Source organism: Trichoderma virens (assembly GCF_000170995.1).
Source record: "Trichoderma virens Gv29-8 chromosome Unknown TRIVIscaffold_93, whole genome shotgun sequence".
In the NCBI taxonomy this organism is placed as follows: Eukaryota; Fungi; Ascomycota; class Sordariomycetes; order Hypocreales; family Hypocreaceae; genus Trichoderma; species Trichoderma virens.
Genome location: NW_014013656.1, coordinates 85,887 through 105,616, shown reverse-complemented (window position 1 = coordinate 105,616; position 19,730 = coordinate 85,887). Strand labels below are relative to the sequence as shown.

Genomic DNA, 19,730 nt, shown 5'->3' with positions numbered 1-19,730 from the left:
CAAGCACTGCCGCTACCACGGCCCATTCCTCTCGCGAACCAAGCCAATGCCACAATCCTTCATCTTTCCTATCCTTTCTCCTCCCATAGCACTCATGAGAACAAGTCCTCTGCCTTCTGTCTCCTTTTTGATCGATTCATATCCAACAGTTCCTTGCCCGCATTACCCGATCCAAACTTGCCGGGAAACAACTCCCGGGCATTAGCGGCTCCTTTGATGGAGAAACCGCTGTCTTTGCCTTGAGTGCGCTGATTGGCGACGCCCCGGATGTTAAGACCCTCGCCGGCTGGCTCGTCTGGCCGCGCAACAACCTTGGGCATGTCCTCCTCTTTCAACCGGGCTGAACCAATGGCCTCTTCGAGCTGGTCCAGTTGCCCGCCCCTATTAGACGGCTTGGTGGGGAAAAGCTCTTTCGACTTGGCGTCGCTTGCCAGGCGGCCCCTGATGGACCGGGCCTGTGTTCTATTACTTGACGAGCTGGCAAGGCCGTCCATTGCCGCGTCTCCATCATCGTCACGGCGCGGAGATGCAGATCTGCCTCTCCTGTTGCTTGATCGCCCCACTGCGCGATCTGCGAATAGCTCCTTGCCGCGATTGTTTCCTCGAGCGTTTGATCCAGAGCGATCAGACCTGTCATCCTTGGAAGACTGCGGCGCATCGTCGTACATGCTTGCCTCGAATGTTTCAACCTCCTCATCTGAATAACGTCTTCGCCGTCCTCCACCACCACCACGGTGGTCGTGGTCGCGGTCACGATATCGAGAGCGGTTTTCCTGATACCGTCGTCGTCGTTCTTCGGGGTCGTGTTCAGGATGGAGGAGGTAATATCGGCTGCGAAGGGCGGCACCAGCCTGCTTCCTGTCGGCTAGGGTAGCAAAGCGAACTTGTAGAGAAACCTCGGGCTTCCCCTCGAGTGCTTTGGCGGGAATCGTCTCTCCAATGCTCAAAGCAGTCGCATCTGCAATGTCAATAGCACTCAGAGCAACAATGGCCTCGCGGGCGGTAGGTTCGGAGTTGAAGACGAGATTCGCCGTGCTGTCGTCAATCCATTCCACCCTGTCCACATTCCCGTAGTGAGCCTTGACGTATGCTTTTATGTCGTCTGTGTGTAGGTTGTCTAGGCCTCTAATATGGATCTTTGTAGGGACAATAGTGTTTGACGCGTCGTCCTCGTTGGCTTCCCCATCATCCGCAACTTCGCCTGGCTCTTCTGGTTCGTCCGGCACTAAGATATCGTCGCCTTGCGGGATATGCTCGTGGGTCTCGTGGGTATCTTGAAAGGCGTCTGCGACGGCAGCATCATCCATATCAATGTCCAAATCCATGATTCCGAGGTGGTTTTGGCGATGGCCGAGACACGGGGAAAGGCAGGTGGCGGATAATATAAGGTGGACGGGATAAAACTCGGGGGTTGCAGAAACGGGCAAGAAATGATCCAATTGAGAGAGATGAAGACAATGGAAAGGAGAAAAAGATGATTTGGCCTCTTCCCTCTCTTCCTTTTCTCTTTGAGTTTCCAAGAACTATATGCAATGTCAAGTCAGCAGTAGAGAAAGGTCCAGGGTGAAGGGATAAGACGGGAGGGATCGCTAAGTGGCAGAAAAGCGGCTGTGAGACACGAGCGGCGGATAAGAAGCGCGGCTGGTTAGGCGGTGACGGCGCCTGTGCACAAGCGCGAGTGACAAGGGATGCAACAGAAGTACCCTCTAAGCGCGGGTACCTTCAGCGCTCTGCCGCAGCTCGTGGCTGTACCACAGCGCTGCCCCGGGGGCGCCCCAGCGTGCTTCACAGGTACCTCAGCGATGCCTCAGCGCACGAGCCCGCTGGAGAGACGCCGGGGCCTTGCGCAGTCAAGCCACCTGTGGCGGCACGAGCCCCGCGAACCCGAAAAACCCACCATGGCAATTCATCACGAAGCTCTCGCACGACTCCAGCTTGGCCTCTTTGCGACTCGCACGATTGGACCTTTTGCGGTGCTCGCTCATACAACCAGAGTGCCGCCTATTACTCATCCCATTGATTTACAGCATCATCTCCCTCCCTTCCAGAGCCGCCGTCTTTTTCAGCGCCCGCATCACCACCTCCCGCCATATCCCCCACCAACAATGTGTCGTCTCTCATAACCTGCCGATATTCCAATGTCTCAAGATCCTCGCAACGCCCTCAGCGCCCTTCTCCGGGCTGCTGACATCCAAGACCACGAACAGATTCTCAACGCCGCCAATGCCGCAATCAAGGCCGACAAGAGCGACCATGACGCCCAGCACACCAAAGTTGTCGCTCTCCTAAAGCTCGATCGCTTCGACGATGCCCTCCGTGTTATCAGCGGCGGCGGAATCAAGCTTCAGGCCACATGCATCCTTGAGCAGGCGTATGCGCTTTACAAGACCGGCAAGCTGGAAGAGGCGTCTAGCCTGCTCGAGTCCGCCGGCCTGGAGAAGCGCAGTCTTCGTCATGTTGCCGCTCAAGTCGCTTACCGAGCTGAGAAGTCGCACGAGGCCGAGATGATCTACCGGCGATTGCTGGACACAGACGCTGCCGGCGAGGAGAGCGACCTCAAGATCAACATCACCGCTGCCACTGCTCAGTCTCAATGGCTGGGAATTCCGTCCTCCAGCCCCGGCTCTATCCCCGAAACTTTAGATACCTTTGAGCTGTGCTACAACGTGGCTTGCGGCGAGCTTGCTCGAGGAAACACCAGCCTTGCCGCTACCCTGTTGCAGCGCGCTGGCATACTGTGTGATAACTCGGACGAACTCACCGACGAAGAAAAGAAGACGGAACTGCGGTCCATCCGTGCCCAGCAAGCATATCTGTTTGCCAAAATCGGGAAGCCCAGCTCAGCCTTGGAAGTGTATGAGATGTTGGGTCCTGCAACGTAAGTTTAAGACACCCCATCATATTCTTCAATGATTTCAAATCATGTCCTTTTAACACATCACCACCGCTATAGCGCTAATGATGGCCGTGACTTTGCCGTCATTACTCAAAACAACCACTTTGCCCTGGAGGAGACTGGCAACCCATTTGTACGCCAGCGCAAGGCCGAGTCTTTGATGGCATCAGCAGCCCAGAGCGACCTCTTCAGCTACCAGGCCAACATTCTCAAACGCAACAACCTAGTCATCGATCTCGGTGCCTACAAGACCAATGGTGTCGCGGACAGAACAGAAAAGATTCTCAGGCAGACAAGGCTTCCTTCGGCAAATCCGCAAATCAACGCTGCTGCCGTCGTCAACGCTGCTGCCCACGTGCAAGGATTAGACGGCAAGGAGGCGATCCGCAAACTACAAACCGTGGCTGCCAAACGTCCCAACGACGTTGGCCTCGCCTTGACTATTGTCCAGCTGCAGCTTGAGCAGCAACAAGCCGGAGCCGCTTTGACGACTCTTACCACTTTCCTCAGCGGCCTAGAGGCTTCCACGGAGGTAAACGACACAGATGTCCGTTTCAGCCCTGGTCTGGTTTCTCTCGCAGTCTCCTTGTTCCGATCACAGAAGCGAGATGCCTCAGCCAAGGCCGAGATTGTCAAGGCGGCCCAATACTGGCAGACCCGGCCATCAGCCCAGTCCGTAGGATCACTTCTTCTCGAGGCTGGAATCGAGCTCATGCGATCCTCCAAGTCAGACGACCTGCTGCTAGCTGGCGCGTCGTTTGACAAGCTCTTCCGGGAACAGCAGGGCTCTGATGTGGCATCGGCTGGGCTGGTCGCTGCCTATGCGGCGTCTGATGCATCCAAAGTTAGAGAGCATGCCGACCGGCTACCGCCCGTCAACGACTTGATCACCGGTATCGACGTGGACGAACTCTTCGAGGCCGGCGTGGCCATCACGCCCGGCAGCACCGTCTCCAAGAAGCGGCCGGCGACAGAAGTAGGCAACGCCGAAAGGGCAACCAAGCGACGGCGGAGAAAGCTGCCAAAGGACTTTGTTGAGGGCAAGACACCCGATCCGGAGAGGTGGCTGCCGCTGCGCGACAGGTCGTCGTACCGCCCCAAGGGCAAGAAGGGCAAGAAGAGGGCCGGCGAGGCCACCCAGGGAGGCATCGTCAAGGAGGAGGAGACGCTGGGGCTCGTGGGCGGAGGCGGCGTCAAGGTGGAGAAGGCGGCGGCGCCTTCGTCGAACAATAAGAAGAAGAAGAAGGGCAAGAAATAGGTCATTGGCTATCTCGACAGTAATATGCAGATGTGATGTGGTAACATGTATACATATGTATGGCAAGGAGAGATATAAGGGTGGATTGGGGATCAGGGGGGAAGAGCAGGAGTTGACGGGCTGATGTTCTATTTTTGGGCTGCTTTGGAAAAGGACAAAAAGGAGGAAGAAAGAAATAAGATATATATGAATCTACATCATCTTCTCACAGCATCACCAATCTTGTCGTCTTCATAGGGGAAGGTTATCTCTCACGTCATGAGGCGAACAACGCAACGGCAAAATGAATTACATGTGGCTTTATTTAACGCCAGTTAATCCTCCTACGAAATACATGCAGTTATATAACAAAGAAGAAGAGGAATGGGAGCCTGTGAGCTTCAACAATAGTCTATGCGTGTGATTTCGTATGGTATAAAATAAAATAGATGGTATATGTTATTTCCACGTGGCCTCATTTGGGATATATAGCCATACCGCTGTCAAGTAATTAAAAGAGAGAGAGTTAGAGAGAAAAAAGCCATGATAAAAGAAAATAAAATGGGCATTCGGGCTCAAAAAAAAAAAAAAAAAAAAAAAAAAAAATAACAGGCTGTTGGCTCAACAAAAAAGAAAAGACAAAGGAATGTGACCAGTTAGTACGCATATTGTAGTTTCCCCCTTATCAACGGGACAATGAAAATGAGAGAAGAAGGAATGAAACACACAAAGTAAAAAAGTAATAGTAGAAAATAAAAGAGACGCTGGTGATTACCAGTACAGCCCGTCATGGTCAAAAAATGTAAAAACCTCCTTTTTTTGTTCGCCTTTCACACAGCCCGTTTGCCTGCAATAATCCGCTAAATAGACATACATATTTCGCACCCTCTAAAACAAAGAATTTCTGACTACCGTTTCTTTCTATCACTTCCAAGTTCATGCGTTGACTGCCTGAAGCGGAGGGTTGGGCAGCGATTCGGAGTCGTGTGTTGACGACGCCTCTGCCTCCTCGGCTTTTTCGTTGGCTGGTTCTTGTTCCTGCGCCGGGGTTTCCGGCTTGTGCTCTAGTTTCTCGTTTTCTTCCAATTCCAGTGTGGTATCTTCATCCTCATCTACAACCGACTCGGCCTCGGCTGCCGCTGCTTCTCCTGAACCATGATCGTCTTCCTCTGTTTCCATGGGGGGCAGAGGCGACCTGCGGCCGTCAGAAAAGCTTACCGCCACTTCGCTTTCCGCATCTGAAGGAATAGCCAGCCTTCCTGCTGCGGACACGCTTCGCGCTGCCGAGTACTTTCGGTGAAGCTCGCGAAAGCTTCTCGCCGTGGCCGTGCTGGCGCTCGCGGCGGATCCTCTCCGGTCACGAGACACGCTCTGCTCCAAGGGAGCTTCAAGCACGGAGTAGAAGTCGTCGTCTTGCTCCTCGTTTAGGGCGGGGGAGGCCGGCAGGTCGGTTGACTGCCGGTAGCTCTGCTGCTGCAGCTTCCGGGCTAGAATCTGCTCCTCGTTGTTCAGGACCTGCAGCTCTGACCCCAGGTTGATGACGGAAGCCTTCTTTCCGTGGACAACGAAGCTTCCAGTTCCTCGTGCCAGCATACTGTCGCGGACATTGTCCTCTGATGACGCAGCCGGACCCGTTTCCCTGCCCCTCCTGCTCCGATGATGGGAGAGATGACCAGCACTCTCCCTGAGTGTACGTTGGAGACTGCGCCGAATCTTGCTTCTCTCGAATTTGTCTCCTGGTGTCATAGGTTCACCGGCTTCTCCGGCCGTGGACGTGATGGACTTGTCTGACGGATCTCTGCCTATTCTTCCTTCCAACAGGCCAGCCTGTTTCAAGAAATGTCGCTCCTCAGCGTCCACTTCGTCGTGTGTGTGGTTCGACTTGACCGAAGCCGCCTCATCTTCATCGTGTGGCTCGAGCTGTTGCTGCCTGCTCTGCGTTGGTTGCACGGGAGAGGGAACAATGCTTGAGACCGAGCCATGTCTGATGCTTCCAATGTCCACCTTGGGCGTTTCTTGCACTTCAAGCTGTGACAGCACTTCACTCGTTGGTCGCGTTGCCGGCGGAGATGTTGGTCTCGCCGGATCCTGCAACTCCAAGGTAAAGTCATTCTTGTCCGAGAAAAATTCAGGGTGAGCTTCTACAAGAGGCGACTGGGGAAGCTTCTCAGACATTGCCTTGGACTGGGATTCGGGACGTTTGGCCGCAGTTCCAGATGGATGTGGTGCTGAAGATACACGGCGCTCTTCAACCGAGGGCCGGACGTCAATCGAGATCTTGCTCTCGACCACTTCCCCTTCCTCTTCCAAGTCCAGAGCCAGGATATCACGGTGGCATTTCTCCTTCCAAATCTCCATTCGCGCCCACCTAAGCTGCGCAGATATGCGAGCCGCAGCCAACAGAAGTTGTTCTCTCGTCCTTGGCTGGACAGGTGCAAGTATCTGAAGGTGGCGGGCATTCCTCAACTGCTCTTCCAGAGCCTTCTTGGAGTCATCTATTTTGCGATCCGCTTCAGCAATCTTTTCCTGCATAAATTCGCGTCTCGCCAACTGGATATCCTCGGCCATCTTGTGATCGATACGGCTCCTTGCAATCGACACAAGGCCGGTTGGTGTCTCAACAAGTTGCGTGGCATCAGAGCTGTCAAGCCTCCTAAAGGCCCTGCGGCTGTGGCCATCATAGGTGCCTCCAGCAACGCCACGCATCTTGACGCCGGATGTCCCAAAGGCAGCAGCGTAGTTGAGTTTGGCCAGCCAGTCGTTGAGCTCGTTTTCGTCGTCAGCCAAAAGAACCTCGTCCAAGCCACCTTGTCGGACGTAGATGAAGGCATTCTTGTGTTTTTTGTAGGACGTATCCAGCAGAGCTACGGCGCCCTTAGTAGACATGAGAGCATCTGGCTTGAATTCTTCCAGGGGTGGCTTGAAGGTGATGGGTATCCCGTCGTGCCCGGCCTTGATATGGCTCTCGTATTGGTGCATGAGATTCTTGACCCAGCCAGTGTTGCGGAAGAAGTAGAGCTGAGCGCCTGTCAGGATAGCTCCCCACTCCTGCCACGGAGATCGTGTCTTCCTCTTTTTCGCTTCTTTCCTCCACAGGAGTCCGACCTTTGTGATTTTAATGTCGACAATGCCCGGTGCGTCGTCTGGGTTGTTCAGGGGATTGTCAGACATGAATGCGTCTGGACGAGACCTTGCGGAGACGATTTGTAAGACGCCGGTTCTAAAGAAAGTCTTTTGCAGGTCCTTCAGATTGAGAGACTGTCCCGTGCCCAAGTACTGATACTGGTCTTCCAGGGGAATAGTAGACTTGAGGTTCGGTCTCAAGACGTCCAGGTTCCCGTCAATTATAAGAGTGTAAGGATCAAGGGGCTCCTTCGCCGCCCGCTTGGCAGGGTCGCCGGGAGGGGCCGGGAGGATCTTCCGCTTTGTCTTGATGCTGCTGTGGCGCTCGCTGTTAAGGTCAAGATCATCTTCGACGTGGATAAAGGGGGTATAGCAAATGTTGTCATAGAAACATTCGAGAATCTCATCAAAAATACCCTCTCCACGGGTATTCTTGAGGTAATCAGTCTTTTGCATCTTGTGTTTGTTGTTCTTATTGAAAACGTCAGTGTGGAGGATGAGGAGAGAGAAGGCAATGAAGTATGCCTGGTCGGGCGAGGAGTAAATGCCAGGGTTGCATTCGTGGTAGCGGTTGGCAAACGCCTGCAGACATCTGTCTATCTGCTGCGTTTCCTTTGGAAGCTCAGCCTCCATTAGGAGCTTACGGATGGCCATGTCCATCGGATCTCCGAAAAAGCTAAAAGTCCTCATGAAGCTTCTCAGAGCGGCGGTTGAAAAGGCATCAGTCCCTTTGGATAGTGCGGCTGCCACGACACCACGGCTGACCATGCCTTCTATGCGAGCAATATACTTGGCGGGGGATTCGTCCTCGAAGCGCTCCGGGAGAACGATGGAATCCCTTGGCAGCTGGAGCGAGTTGCTCTTGGACGCAACGGACCCCGGCGTGGCGGGTGTAAAGGAGCCCTGCCGGCTGAGGTCAGAGTTCTGGCGAAGGCGGGTCAGGCCCAGAAGATCGCCGAAGCTCTTGCGGCCGATAGAGGTGGACGTCCGCATATTGGGGGGCGGGCCGAGGCGTTCATCGTTGGAGTCTCTACCTATGGAACTCAACGTGGACGATCTCCCACGCAGCGTGGTCCTATTTGGAGACGACTGGTCGGAGCGAGGGCCGCCGTTGGCGTTGAACAGGGCAATGGCCGGGTTTAGGTGAGGGCCGTGGTCATTTTCGGCTTGGTGAGAGCCGGTGCTCTGGACTGAGGCTGGGCGTGGTGTAGCCTCGACACCCAGAGATGTGGTCGAGGATCCGTCTGCTGGAGTGCTCTTTTGCTGAAGGTGTGCAAAGGGAAATAGCGGCTCCGGCGGCCGCTTGTTTCTGCGCAGCTTGAAGAAGGAAGTAGATGAAGCGGACTTTTTGGGAGTGGAACTGAAGCTGGTGTGAGACACTCGATCAGTGGAGCTAACATCTGATCTTGAGGACTCGGATGGTCGAGGGGCGATGTTGAGTCCAGTGCCGGTGGAATCAACTGTCGTCTGGGTCGAGGGCCGTGGCGATTGAGGCTCGGGTTCGTCTGCGACGCTTAGTGAAGGTCGTCCCTGGTCGCCCATGGATTTTCTAGGCAAGGGTTCGCGGCGATGGCTGGACAGAGGATCGTCACGAGGGATGTCGGTAGATCGTCGAAGCATTGCGGCCAGCCCCAGGCGGGAGGACGATTTCTTTAGGTTACTCGTTTCCATGGGCATGGTGGGAGCGGTGGTGATGATGGCAGGAGCTAGAGGAGCAAGAAAGGAAGAGTCAGTTGCCATGATGTCTCGAAGTGCTACGCCAGGGAGAGCGTGGGGTTTTGGATCTCGGATCTGGATCTAGATATATGCGCGGATGTAGAAATATCTATAGATCTAAACGTTGATCCGAGCCTGGATTGAGGGGAGGCAGAGGGGGGGATGGAGGGAGGGGAATTGATTACGTCGAGGGACAGGAGGAGGCTTCTCAGCCGCCTGCTTGACGCGGAGAGACAGCTGCGAGTCGGAGGCATTTCGAAAGCGGAGGACGGAGAAGCGGCGGTGCTTGTTTGACTGCTGCTGGACGGGCGGCGTGGTCGGACGGTCAAGCGACGAGACAGACTCTCGGCTCTGGGGTCGTGAGAGAGGCATGGCAGCCTCGTCTTCGGGCTTGGGGAGCGGCAGTTCGGGGACGTCTTCAGAGGCCGGCGCAAAGGCAGTGGTTAGGCGGCGCATGTCGGTCTCACTGGCCATGTTGCCGCGGCGGCGTAGAAAAGGCATGATGGCCGATGCTCATGGTCTGCCGCCGCTGGGGTTTCCCGGTGAGGCCGTGTCCGACCAAGGCTGGTTGGGATGCTAGCTGGATGCGCCAGGCGCGTCGAGAAGGGGCATTGAGATTGGGCGAGGGAGCGGCAGAGCGTCGAGGCCAAGACTGCGCTGCTCCTGCTGGTACTCGGTAGACGACGCACAGATGCGGGCAGCAGGAGATGAGATGAGGATATTGGAGCGGAAGAAAAGACCCAGGGGAGGGGGTTTGGCAATCAGCACAATATCGACGCCATTCTGGAGGTGCCAGACTAGAGATTACAGATTACATGGGGGTTGGCATTTGGTGAAGGGGCTCTGGAGCTAAAAGTGTACGCGCGTGTACTCGGTACCGCTCTCGTCAATTGGCCCCAAAACGAGCGACGGCCGCTACATGGCGATACATGGACTTGGGCAAGCGTGAGGCTGATGCGCCAGTGGATCCGCACGTCCAGAACACTCGCAGAATGCCAATGCTTAGCAGTGCCTCCAAGAGTGCTGCTAAAATAGGCATGTTCCATGGATGCACTGCACGCTGATTTTGCTGCTCCGGGGGCTCTGATATGTCCGAGTGCCACGATTGCTGCTGACAGGCCGTGGTAGCGGCATGACAGCAGAGCGCTAATAGGTACCTATGGATCAAATGCTATTTCTCGTACGGCCGAGAGCTTAGCACCTAAAGTTCAAAGTTGTTGTGCAGCAGCCCGCCCGAGGAGAAAACCCACGTTTTTCTGTCAGTGCCGCGTGTTGCTACTGTACAAGCCTCGAGGGGATCCAAATTACGAGGCCTCGCTCCATGTCCTCTTCATGCACGCAACCCCGGAACCAACGGAGTACCTGTTACCCAATCCATACGAGTACCTGTCCAGTAATAATACCTGTACGAGTAAGGCATAAGCTACCAGACTCGCACTACTACGGTAGACCTACTATGTACAGGTATCCATAGTAGCCTCTGCTCTCTGCATGTACCTCTATGGATCCTCATCCTCCCAAGCAACGTTCCGGCACAGCCCCGCCATCAAGTACTCGGTACCTACGGGGTGTTCCTCCGCTCGGTACCTTGCGCACCTCCTCTCGCAGCATCGCTACAACCCCCCCGGGTCCCCGCTACTCCGTATATTCTCCGGGGCTCCATGTCCAGTTAGTGCCTTAGCGGTGCTGTAACCGCCTGCTATCAATGCGACTGACCTGCTCGTACAGCGCCAGGTTTCTAAAGTCAGTGCCTAGAGCATAGCCTCGCCCCATTCAGCCGTCTGTCACCACCACGTTTTACTAGGTAATGACTTTTGACTTTTTTCAACCATTTCCATCTGCTGGCCCGCAGGTACCTCGACAGCTGTCGCCTCCCAACTACACGTCATCCCACACGGATAATTAGATGCTTTGCTTTTGATATTATTTTTATTTTTATCTGACCGCCATCATTTCATTGACCCCACCGAGCCGAGTCGCTCACCAAAGCCGAGATGAAGCCAACGGTCGCGGCCTTGGTGGCCTCGTTGGCCCTCCTCGGTCCAGCCTACGGCGCCGGCATTGGCTCGTCGGGAATGCCCTCATCCTCGCCCTCACACTCACAGAGCAGTCGCAACGACCTGTTTCCTTTCCTCACCAAGCTCCGCGATGGCGCCATTGAGCTCTTCTTCGGCCGCCATCCTTCCAAGGCCGCCCCGGCGGCGCCCAGATACTCGCACTCGCGATACGCCAGTGAGCTGGTCTTGCGATTCAACGTCACCACTGCCGCCGACGAGGCCGCGCTCGCGGAGGCTGCCGCCCAGCTCTTCCTCGATGTGTGGGCTTTCACGACTGACTTCGTCGACATCCGGCTTCATGCAAAGGAAGTACAACCGCTGCTCAGCCTACTACCTCCGTCCCTTCGGGCATCTCAATCAACCTTGATAGCGGATCTGGCCACTGCAGTTTACCAGCAAATGCCGTCAGCCAAGGGCAACTCCTTGACTTCAGATAGAATGAGCTGGGCGCTGTCGGAACCGCTGAGATCTGTTGATAACCTCTTCTTCCAAGACTACCAGCCTCTGCCCGTCATCATCCGCTGGATGCGTCTGCTGGAGGCCATGTTCCCATCATATGTCAAATACATTACGATAGGAAAGTCGTTTGAGGGGCGAGAGATTCCCGCCCTCCGAGTCGGAGTACCAGAACTCGCCGACCCCAGCAAGCCTCGAAAGATGATTGTCGTCACCGGCGGTCTCCACGCTCGCGAGTGGATTTCAACCAGTACCGTCAACTACGTGGCGTGGTCAATGATCACATCGTTTGGAAAAGAGCCAATGATTACCAAATTCCTGAGCCATTTCGATGTAGTCTTCATTCCGGCAGTCAACCCTGATGGAGTGGAATACAGCTGGGAGGTTGACCGTCTGTGGCGCAAGAACCGACAGCAAACAAACCTGCGCTTCTGCCGCGGCATGGACCTGGACCATGCCTTTGGTTTCGGTTGGAACCATGCAGAGACCCAAAGCGACCCGTGCTCAGAGAGCTATGGCGGAGATAAACCCTTCCAGGCCACCGAGGCCAATGTGCTTGCCCAGTGGGCCAAAAACGAGACACAGCACAATGTCAAGTTCGTCGGACTGCTGGACCTCCACTCTTATTCGCAACAGGTCCTCTTTCCCTACTCCTACACGTGCTCCACTGAGCCGCCCAATCTCGAAAACTTGGAGGAGCTAGCCATGGGAATTGCCAAGGCGATTCGCTTGTCTAACGGAGAGTCATACTCGGTCACCTCTGCCTGCGAGGGCGCTGTGGCTTCCAAAGACTCCGGCGACCGCCATCCCGTCTGGCCTCGCATCGAATCAGGCGGCGGGTCCGCGATCGATTGGTTCTACCACGAGCTGGGCGCTCACTTTAGCTATCAAATCAAGCTTCGAGACACGGGGAGCTACGGCTTCCTCCTGCCGAAAGAATACATTATTCCGACAGGTGAGGAAGTGTTTGACGCGATGAAGTATTTTGGGGATTATCTCCTGGGAAACAACGGCATTGAGAAGACGGTGGGCAACATGGAGGAAATTGTGAATCTGGAATTCGACGAGACCCAAGAAACATTTGCAGAGCTGCGACGACGCAGATTGCGAAGATAGGATCTTGCGGGGAGGCAACCAAGTTGAGACGTCTTTTTAGGGGGCTTATATTCTTCTTTTTTTCGCTTTGGTCACCATGTTTTTTTCTTTTTTTCTTTTTTTCCATTTGATATCCTGTATAATAGTTAATTGGCACATGACGGGGGAAACCGTCCTGCTCACAAAAGATGGAATTTGGGCACAACATGCTCCAACACGAATTCACAAACCAAGCGCACACACAACCCAACGATGGACGAGGGAAACAGTAATCGTTGATCAAGGCAGAGCAATTATCTTACTCAGGTGATGAACTGGAAGCTCTGTTTTGACAAGGCCAGGGGAAGGGAGGGCAATAAGCGTTTGTTTCCACAGCGTCTCTGGCAGGGAGGGAAACCCAAATAACTCGAATTAAACATATCATTACTATGTACACGTGGTAGACAGGAGTAATTAATTAATGATCCAGGATAAAGTTGATGGAGGTGTAAGCAGCCATGAACTTCAGGGCCAGATCTGCGGCACCTGCGAGATATGAACCACTGGGCAATTGTTAGTTGAGACGAACAGATGGAAACAAAACCCATTTGCTTTGAGAATTTTGGACTTACAATGCTCTGCCCTTGGGACCGGAGCCAGTGTAGCCGTACAGGTAGAGGGTTCGGCCAAAAGCCCAGGTTCCGCCAAGGATGGCGGAGGCGAGGGGGAAGGACAGGCCGGCGATGAAGAGGGCGCCGAGGGCGGAGGGCTGGTTCTCGATGAAGTTGGCGTGGGCACGTTGAGCTGTGGGGGGAGGAGAGATGTTAGTTTCTTTGGTGTTGTGATTTTTTTTTTTTTAATTCTTTTTTTTTTTAATGTGATGGCTGAGAATTGAGCCATTAAGACATGTGTAGGACAAGCGGAAAAAGGAAGAAGACAAGATGATGAATAGACAGGAGGAGAAGAAACATTGGCAACATGAGATTCAGTGTGAGATTCAGCATGAGATTACACATACCGCAGTTGAACTTGAATGCGTTGGGGTCCTTCTCGGCCTGCTCGTGGGTGGCATAGGCGTTGGGATAGGCGATTTGGCTGGCCTTGCGGAACTTGCCTGTGCGCGCCATGTGCAGGACGTTGACGAAGAAGGTGGATGTGGCGGCGGCCAGGACGAAGCTGCGGCGGGATGTTAGAATTGTGTTCTTTCTCTCTCTCTCTCTCTCTCTCTCTCTCTCTCTCTCTCTCTCTCTCTCTCTCTCTCTCTTCATGATGGTGATGAATTCTTTGGTGTTTCATTGGTGTTTTAACTTACCCGTAGGAATCAGGGAGAGTCAGAGTGATGGCCATTTTGGGTAGTTTTTTTTAAATCAAACAATTATAGTAAAGAGTATTGTGAGAAGAGATACTATCAGTGAATACAGCCAAGTCTTGTCGAGCTTCACAACATTCGAAATCTCAGTGGGCACAGTTGTCCATTTAAGCGTCTGATGTCCCCCCCCCCCCTGAACTCCAGACCGGAGAATCAAATATTAACTATTTCCTGGTGCTAGCGTGAATACCCGCTATTAGCATCTCCTACTTGCATAGTACTAGCATCAAAACAAAGAATCCCTCGCTTCCAGCACGGAGTACGGAGTGATAGCCTAAGACATGGGGTGGCACTAGTATTTTTCTCGAGAGGAATACGGGAGAAAAGAAAAGAATTGGAAAAGAAACGAGAGAAACCCACCCCCACTCCCGCACTGTTATCTCCGTTACAGTAACGTGGTTTTTTTTTTCTCCTCTATGCTTTTTTTTTTTTTTTTTTTAGTTCCCCCGACGAATGGGGAGCTTGGCTTGCGGACGAGGAGGATTTCCGAATGCCGCTGCTCCTTTAGTTTTATGTTTGTTTTATTCTGGGGCATGGATAAGACGGCAGCCCTGGTGGGATTTTGGTAGCGGAGAAGAATACACGTACAAGGACCAAGAGGAGGATCAATTGCCGGTGAGGAATAGGCCTGTATTGTATTGCAGGGTGTCAATCGTCTGTCTGTATCCACGTACGATAGCTGGCGCCTAAGACGAGACTAGAGACTTGCTTGTTTGCGTGATACTATGGTTGTTGTTGGTGTTGTTGTAAGTGAGAGGTGTAAGACCAACGGCCACCTCATTCACCTCGCCTCACCTCTCCTCTCCCTATAAGCCAACCAAGCAAATCTCTTCAGAAACAATACTCTCTGTGCATCGAAAATACTGTACATTCAATGCCCAACACCGTGTGCCCCCATTTCTACGCCCTTTCGCCTCGATTCCCCGGCATTTCAACATCCGCCGACGGTCCGTATCGCGCGCGCCACCCACTCGGATCTTCGCCTCACCTTGCCCCCCAGCCACACAAAAGTCAGCATCATGACAAAACGCAACCCGCGTGTTGCCTAAAATGCCTGCAAAAAAATAAAACTCCTGCCTTGTATGCTCCCATACGCATCATTCATCACATCCTCAGTCATGATATGTAAGCCCTTTGCAAAAAAGAACCCATGTGTGCGTAATCTCTCGGCTTGGCCTGCATGCCTCGCGCTTGTTGTCGAGCCGTTTCCGCATAAAGTCCGCACGTATACGCTAAAAGTCCGCTTTCAGCTTCCCGTTCCTTGCATGATTCAAGTGCAGTCATTGGTCTTTGTGTAATGAAGGGATTTGGTTGTCTTGAAACTACTGTAGTACATGTGATGAAAAGGGCGCAATGTTTCCTTTGTTTGGGCTGTATTATGGATAAGCTTCCTAGGTTTAGGGTGTGAGTGTATACTCGTATATATGGGCTGTTGGCTTAAAGACATTGATATCATCATGCCAAATGAACATCAGGATCATTAACAACAACTACAACAACAACATCAACAACAACAACAAGAACACCACCACCAAAATCGCCTGCTAGTCTCCATGTAGAAAAGATTCCTTCACCCCGTACACCTCTCTGCCGGAGGTCGCCATTCCAGATCCAGCCCCTCAAACACTCGCCTCTCGGCCGTTTCCATGTCTGGGGCCGGGCCACGCTCGGAACTCTCGAGATCCACCCATGACCCGTCTGCCCGACTCCGAACGCCGCTGCTGTCGAACTTGAATCCCATCTTGACCTTGCAGTAGCGTCGAAGATCCCGCTGGAACGTCGTCTCTCCGCTCCATCCAAGGATTGCGCACCCGGCCGTCTTCCAGGGGCTGATGATGATGTCGACTCTCCGGTGAGGCCCCTTATCCTGGGGGTTTTGCCAGACCACCATTGCTTTGTCCAGCGTGTCAAATCCCGATCCTGCACGGCGGCCTTCGCCTTTCCACGCCAGGGGGGCCTGTCCACGCTCGCTATTCTTTGTCCATACGCTCAATGTGTGCGTAATGAAGTTGCTCTTTTCCAAGCTAGAAACTAGCCTTTCAATAATGTCGAGTGTTTGAGCTTCATCAGGATGGCTCAAGACCACGTCGACATCGCCACTCGAAGGCTTGCCTCGCCGATAACTACCCACGATTACCATTTGGAAACCAGGGTCAACTCGGCGTGCGTGGGCGAGAATGACACTGGCAATCGTCTCTGTCTCGTCCCGCGGGATCTTCAGCTGAAATTCATCGTAGTACTTGACGCCAATCTGTTGTACCCGACTCAAGGAATCCCATCCATATTCTACAATGTCATCAAGATCTCGCCAGCCTGGTGGGATGAAAGAAAAGCAATCTGTTAGTATCCAGGTGGTGATTAATCTCAAGTGCAACAAGACATACCCTTCTTAAAGAATTGACGAGCAGTTGTATCTCCGACTCCCCAAATATCATAAAACGTCTTCAGCACAACAAGCTCAGTGTCTGTTTTAGCCTTCCTAGTCTCGTCGGTGCAGCCATCTTCTGTCCACTGCTGATACAGCTGTGCAATCTTGGGACCGCATCCTGGTAATCTTTCAATCTCTATGTTATAGGTCCCGGTGATGGGACAATATTAGCTCCCGGGTATCTGAAGGAAAACAGATAATATATGGCACACTTACCCTGTGGTCGTTGCAAAAGATGCGGATACGCAGCAAGAGAGGCTATCGAAGTAGAGTAGGCCCTAACACCCACCTGGTCTCCTCGTAAAAGCCGAAGCGTGCGAATGGCCTTGAGTTCTGCGATAAATGTTGCGTTTGGCGGGCTTACAAGAGATGGTCTTTGGCATGAATACGTGGTGTGAAGAAAGTCGGGAATCGGCGGCAGAGGAACCTCGTGTTCAGATGTGGTTTCACGATGTAGCGTTGGCGGTTCAGAATGCAGTCGTCCATCTGAGGCAGTCGAGGAACTCGTTCCAGGTCTTGTTGTCCGCTTCGAATACGGGCTGTCGTTGACCTTTTGCCGATCTCCCATGGCTCGAGCGAGCACTGCCGAGGCTGATCTAGTTGTTTCATCCTCTTTCCTTGGCTGGGGGGTTCCAGGATTAGAAGCTTGTGCAGAATGAGATGATATTTTGCGTCCTTGGTAAAGCAAATAATCATCGGCGGGTAGTACAACGTTTTGTTCGAGCGAATCCAACAACCAAGCCAGCTTCAGCACCAAAACGACATCCCCCGACCCTCCCAACAAATCCAGCGTAGCAACATGCCCTTCATCCGCTCGACTTCGTAGAGCCTCTGATCCCGATAGCCTCGGGCGTTTTGATGGAACCTCTGCCGCATCACTTCGCCCGCGCTTGTCGCCTATTGCTTCATCTCCCTCCGCTCCCTCCAGAGCCACCGGTTCCGTCGCAAGCTTAAGACGCCTCAGCTCAAAAAGAGCACGCTCAGGTCTAGATATCTTTCCCAAAATTACCTTGGCTTCGTGAGCGTTATGCGTCAGCGTAGGGATTCTCGCCTCCAACTCACGCAGCTCGTCTGCTTGTAAGTGAGTTGGGAGCAACAAGATGCGAGGCAGCTCAGGAGCCATGGCGCGGGGCCTTGCGCGAATCCAACGGGAGGGCCATTATCTGTTTATTAAAAGAAGAATCAGAAAATTCACACATGAGACAAGAGTCAGAGGATTCACTGCTTTTATTGACCGGTTAAACTTGCAATGGACGGCTCTGGTGTTGGTGCAGTTTCGTCATTGCAAACAGCGTGAATCCAGCTTTGGAAACTTCCTATTGGCTCACCAAGACGCACTGGGAAAGACGCGGCCCCGCTCTTTTTTATTATCGCTGTTTCTACTCCGTAGATGAGCAAACATAATAGAAAATGACAAAGACAACCAGCCAACGGATAATGGAGCCCAACAGACACATTGTTGCTGGAGAGATGAGCAATTTCGTTGTTGCTACTCAGCTATCAGAAGAGCAAAGCGTTCTGCTAAATAGTGCCAACTTGTCTTATGCCCGAGAATTGCTCGGTAATATCAAAAACGCCAGCTCCAAACTCTCCTGTGCATTCAGCGCTCTACCAGGTTGAGTTGCCCCTATTCTGTCTAAACGCCGCTGTAAAATTACACAAAAACTTTTGAGATAATGTTGGACATGCCGTCTTTCAAACATCTTCAAACTCGAGCTCATCGTCGTCCTCGTCTTCGTCGCCGCTCTCTGCCTTTTTAACTTCAGGCTCAACCTTGACCCGCTTGTTTGCCCTCTCATCTGAGCTGTCTTCAATTCGTGATGCGTCGCCTGATGGAACATCCGATGCCTCGGCCTTGATGCCGGGCGTGCCTAGGCCAGAGTTGTTGCCCGTCGCTACGACATCCTCGAATTCGTCATCCTCTTCCTCGGAGCCGTAGTCCTCTTCTTCATCCTCGGCATCTGCTTCTCGCGCCAAAATGGCGGCTTGTTCTGCTTTGAGCTTCTCGAAAATGTCATCAATCTGCGTAGTGGCATTGTTGTCGACCAATTTGCCCTGAGACAATTTTCGCTCAGCTGCGTCCCTGCCCAATCCCAGTGCACCAGCATCAGCTGTTGCAGAAAATGACTCTCCTGTAATAGTACTGTTTGACATCCAGGATGGGAGCGCGTTCTGCTGAGCAATCTTTTCCTTTCGGAGTCTCTCTGCCTCCTTTTCAGCCTCTGACGGTCCGTCAGACGTAGATATGTTGACAGCAATGGACTGTGGACCCGTATTGGCCAATCCTCTTACTGCCATGGGTCGAGATGAGGCGTCATCAACGGGTATCGTAGCAGCGCGTTGGTGCGTAGCGTCGCGGATCACCGGTCGAGCCTTTGACAAGGCCCGATCAAAGTCGCATTCCGGAATGTGAGCAGCGTCGATTTTAGGCAAGAGCTCGCTGATGAACTTGAACTGATCATTCAGTCGGGTTGACTGTTCGTGGCCGCCAGCGTTTCGATCCGCTTCAAACGATAGAGGTCGGCGGCATCGGTGACAGAGGAAACCCTCCGGCCCAACGCTGTCCAGAACTTCCATCGCCGTCCATTCCGCCTTACAGAATGAGCAAAAATATTCTTTCTTTTCGTTTACTGGCACCGTAGTTCCCTGGACTTCTTTGTCTATGTTGTACACTCGCCACTTGATAGCGTCGATGGTATGCCGGTAGTTGATGTAGTACCATGTGCGATTGCTCGGTCGCGGATTGCCTGGTCGCAATTCGGATCTCGTGTGACTACTGGAGTGAGCTACCCGTCCCCAAGAAAAGCATGGCTGACATCATCAAACGTACACTGTTAAGAAGCGGTCTTCTCTAAGCTTTCCGCATATCTTGTGCAAGTCCTTGGTGTTTATGGCCATTAAATAGGCAAGATCGTCATCGCGAAGACTATCCATAACTTTTCAGTTCATCTCTCTTCACCGAGAACCAAAATCCACCGAGGAGACGTACGCTTCATGAAGAATCAGTGCGTCTACGACGAGGATGTCTCGCGTTGGGTAGAACGCCCGCATGACGGCCTTGATCAATGTCACAGCGAGATCCATGATGCCAAACAAGCGTCTATGATCGTCTCGTCGGTAGGTTGGCGCAATCGAGGCAACGCGTATATCGATAGAATCCGAGGTTGAGAAAGCAGCCCGTGCCGTGTGAAGAGGCTCGCGTGATGTTGGAGTGTGGTAGCTCTGGTTTCGATGCGAAAGGAGATTAACGGTGATGGGAGAGAAGTACCGTAATGTCGAGAGAGCTAATAGGCATCAAACATAGAGAGGCGACGCTGCTTGGGTAGGCGGAAGAGGAAATCAAGTCATGGTCAAGGAAATGAAAAGAGCATGGC

General features: G+C 53.0%; 7 protein-coding genes across 7 annotated transcripts; 2 read left to right on the top strand and 5 right to left on the bottom strand.

Annotated features, from left to right (window-relative positions):
- Window positions 1-92: 92 nt before the first annotated feature.
- Window positions 93-1,325, bottom strand: TRIVIDRAFT_51460 (uncharacterized protein; the record flags this gene model as incomplete). The annotated part of the gene is made up of 1 exon (XM_014093876.1): window positions 93-1,325. One exon carries the CDS (start codon window positions 1,323-1,325, stop codon window positions 93-95), a length of 1,233 nt encoding a protein of 410 aa, XP_013949351.1.
- Window positions 1,326-2,138: 813 nt separating this feature from the next.
- TRIVIDRAFT_90912 (uncharacterized protein) lies at window positions 2,139-4,366 on the top strand (the record flags this gene model as incomplete). Its single annotated transcript, XM_014093875.1, has 2 exons — window positions 2,139-2,878; window positions 2,954-4,366. 2 exons carry the CDS (start codon window positions 2,139-2,141, stop codon window positions 4,152-4,154), a joined length of 1,941 nt encoding a protein of 646 aa, XP_013949350.1.
- A 703-nt stretch (window positions 4,367-5,069) lies between these two features.
- On the bottom strand, window positions 5,070-9,473 carry TRIVIDRAFT_196601 (uncharacterized protein; the record flags this gene model as incomplete). The annotated part of the gene is made up of 5 exons (XM_014093874.1): window positions 5,070-5,212; window positions 5,288-6,221; window positions 6,426-8,622; window positions 8,671-8,962; window positions 9,158-9,473. The coding sequence occupies 5 exons, from the start codon at window positions 9,471-9,473 to the stop codon at window positions 5,070-5,072; spliced, it is 3,882 nt and encodes a 1,293-aa protein (XP_013949349.1).
- Window positions 9,474-11,047: 1,574 nt separating this feature from the next.
- Window positions 11,048-12,601, top strand: TRIVIDRAFT_51403 (uncharacterized protein; the record flags this gene model as incomplete). The annotated part of the gene is made up of 1 exon (XM_014093873.1): window positions 11,048-12,601. The coding sequence occupies one exon, from the start codon at window positions 11,048-11,050 to the stop codon at window positions 12,599-12,601; it is 1,554 nt and encodes a 517-aa protein (XP_013949348.1).
- A 382-nt stretch (window positions 12,602-12,983) lies between these two features.
- On the bottom strand, window positions 12,984-13,977 carry TRIVIDRAFT_78256 (uncharacterized protein; the record flags this gene model as incomplete). The annotated part of the gene is made up of 4 exons (XM_014093872.1): window positions 12,984-13,122; window positions 13,192-13,363; window positions 13,578-13,735; window positions 13,872-13,977. The coding sequence occupies 4 exons, from the start codon at window positions 13,904-13,906 to the stop codon at window positions 13,038-13,040; spliced, it is 450 nt and encodes a 149-aa protein (XP_013949347.1).
- A 1,521-nt stretch (window positions 13,978-15,498) lies between these two features.
- Window positions 15,499-17,479, bottom strand: TRIVIDRAFT_51446 (uncharacterized protein; the record flags this gene model as incomplete). Its single annotated transcript, XM_014093871.1, has 4 exons — window positions 15,499-16,241; window positions 16,313-16,492; window positions 16,573-16,906; window positions 16,940-17,479. The coding sequence occupies 4 exons, from the start codon at window positions 17,477-17,479 to the stop codon at window positions 15,499-15,501; spliced, it is 1,797 nt and encodes a 598-aa protein (XP_013949346.1).
- A 446-nt stretch (window positions 17,480-17,925) lies between these two features.
- TRIVIDRAFT_232766 (uncharacterized protein) lies at window positions 17,926-19,722 on the bottom strand (the record flags this gene model as incomplete). Its single annotated transcript, XM_014093870.1, has 3 exons — window positions 17,926-19,129; window positions 19,187-19,282; window positions 19,346-19,722. 3 exons carry the CDS (start codon window positions 19,438-19,440, stop codon window positions 18,052-18,054), a joined length of 1,269 nt encoding a protein of 422 aa, XP_013949345.1.
- Between the last annotated feature and the right edge of the window lie 8 nt (window positions 19,723-19,730).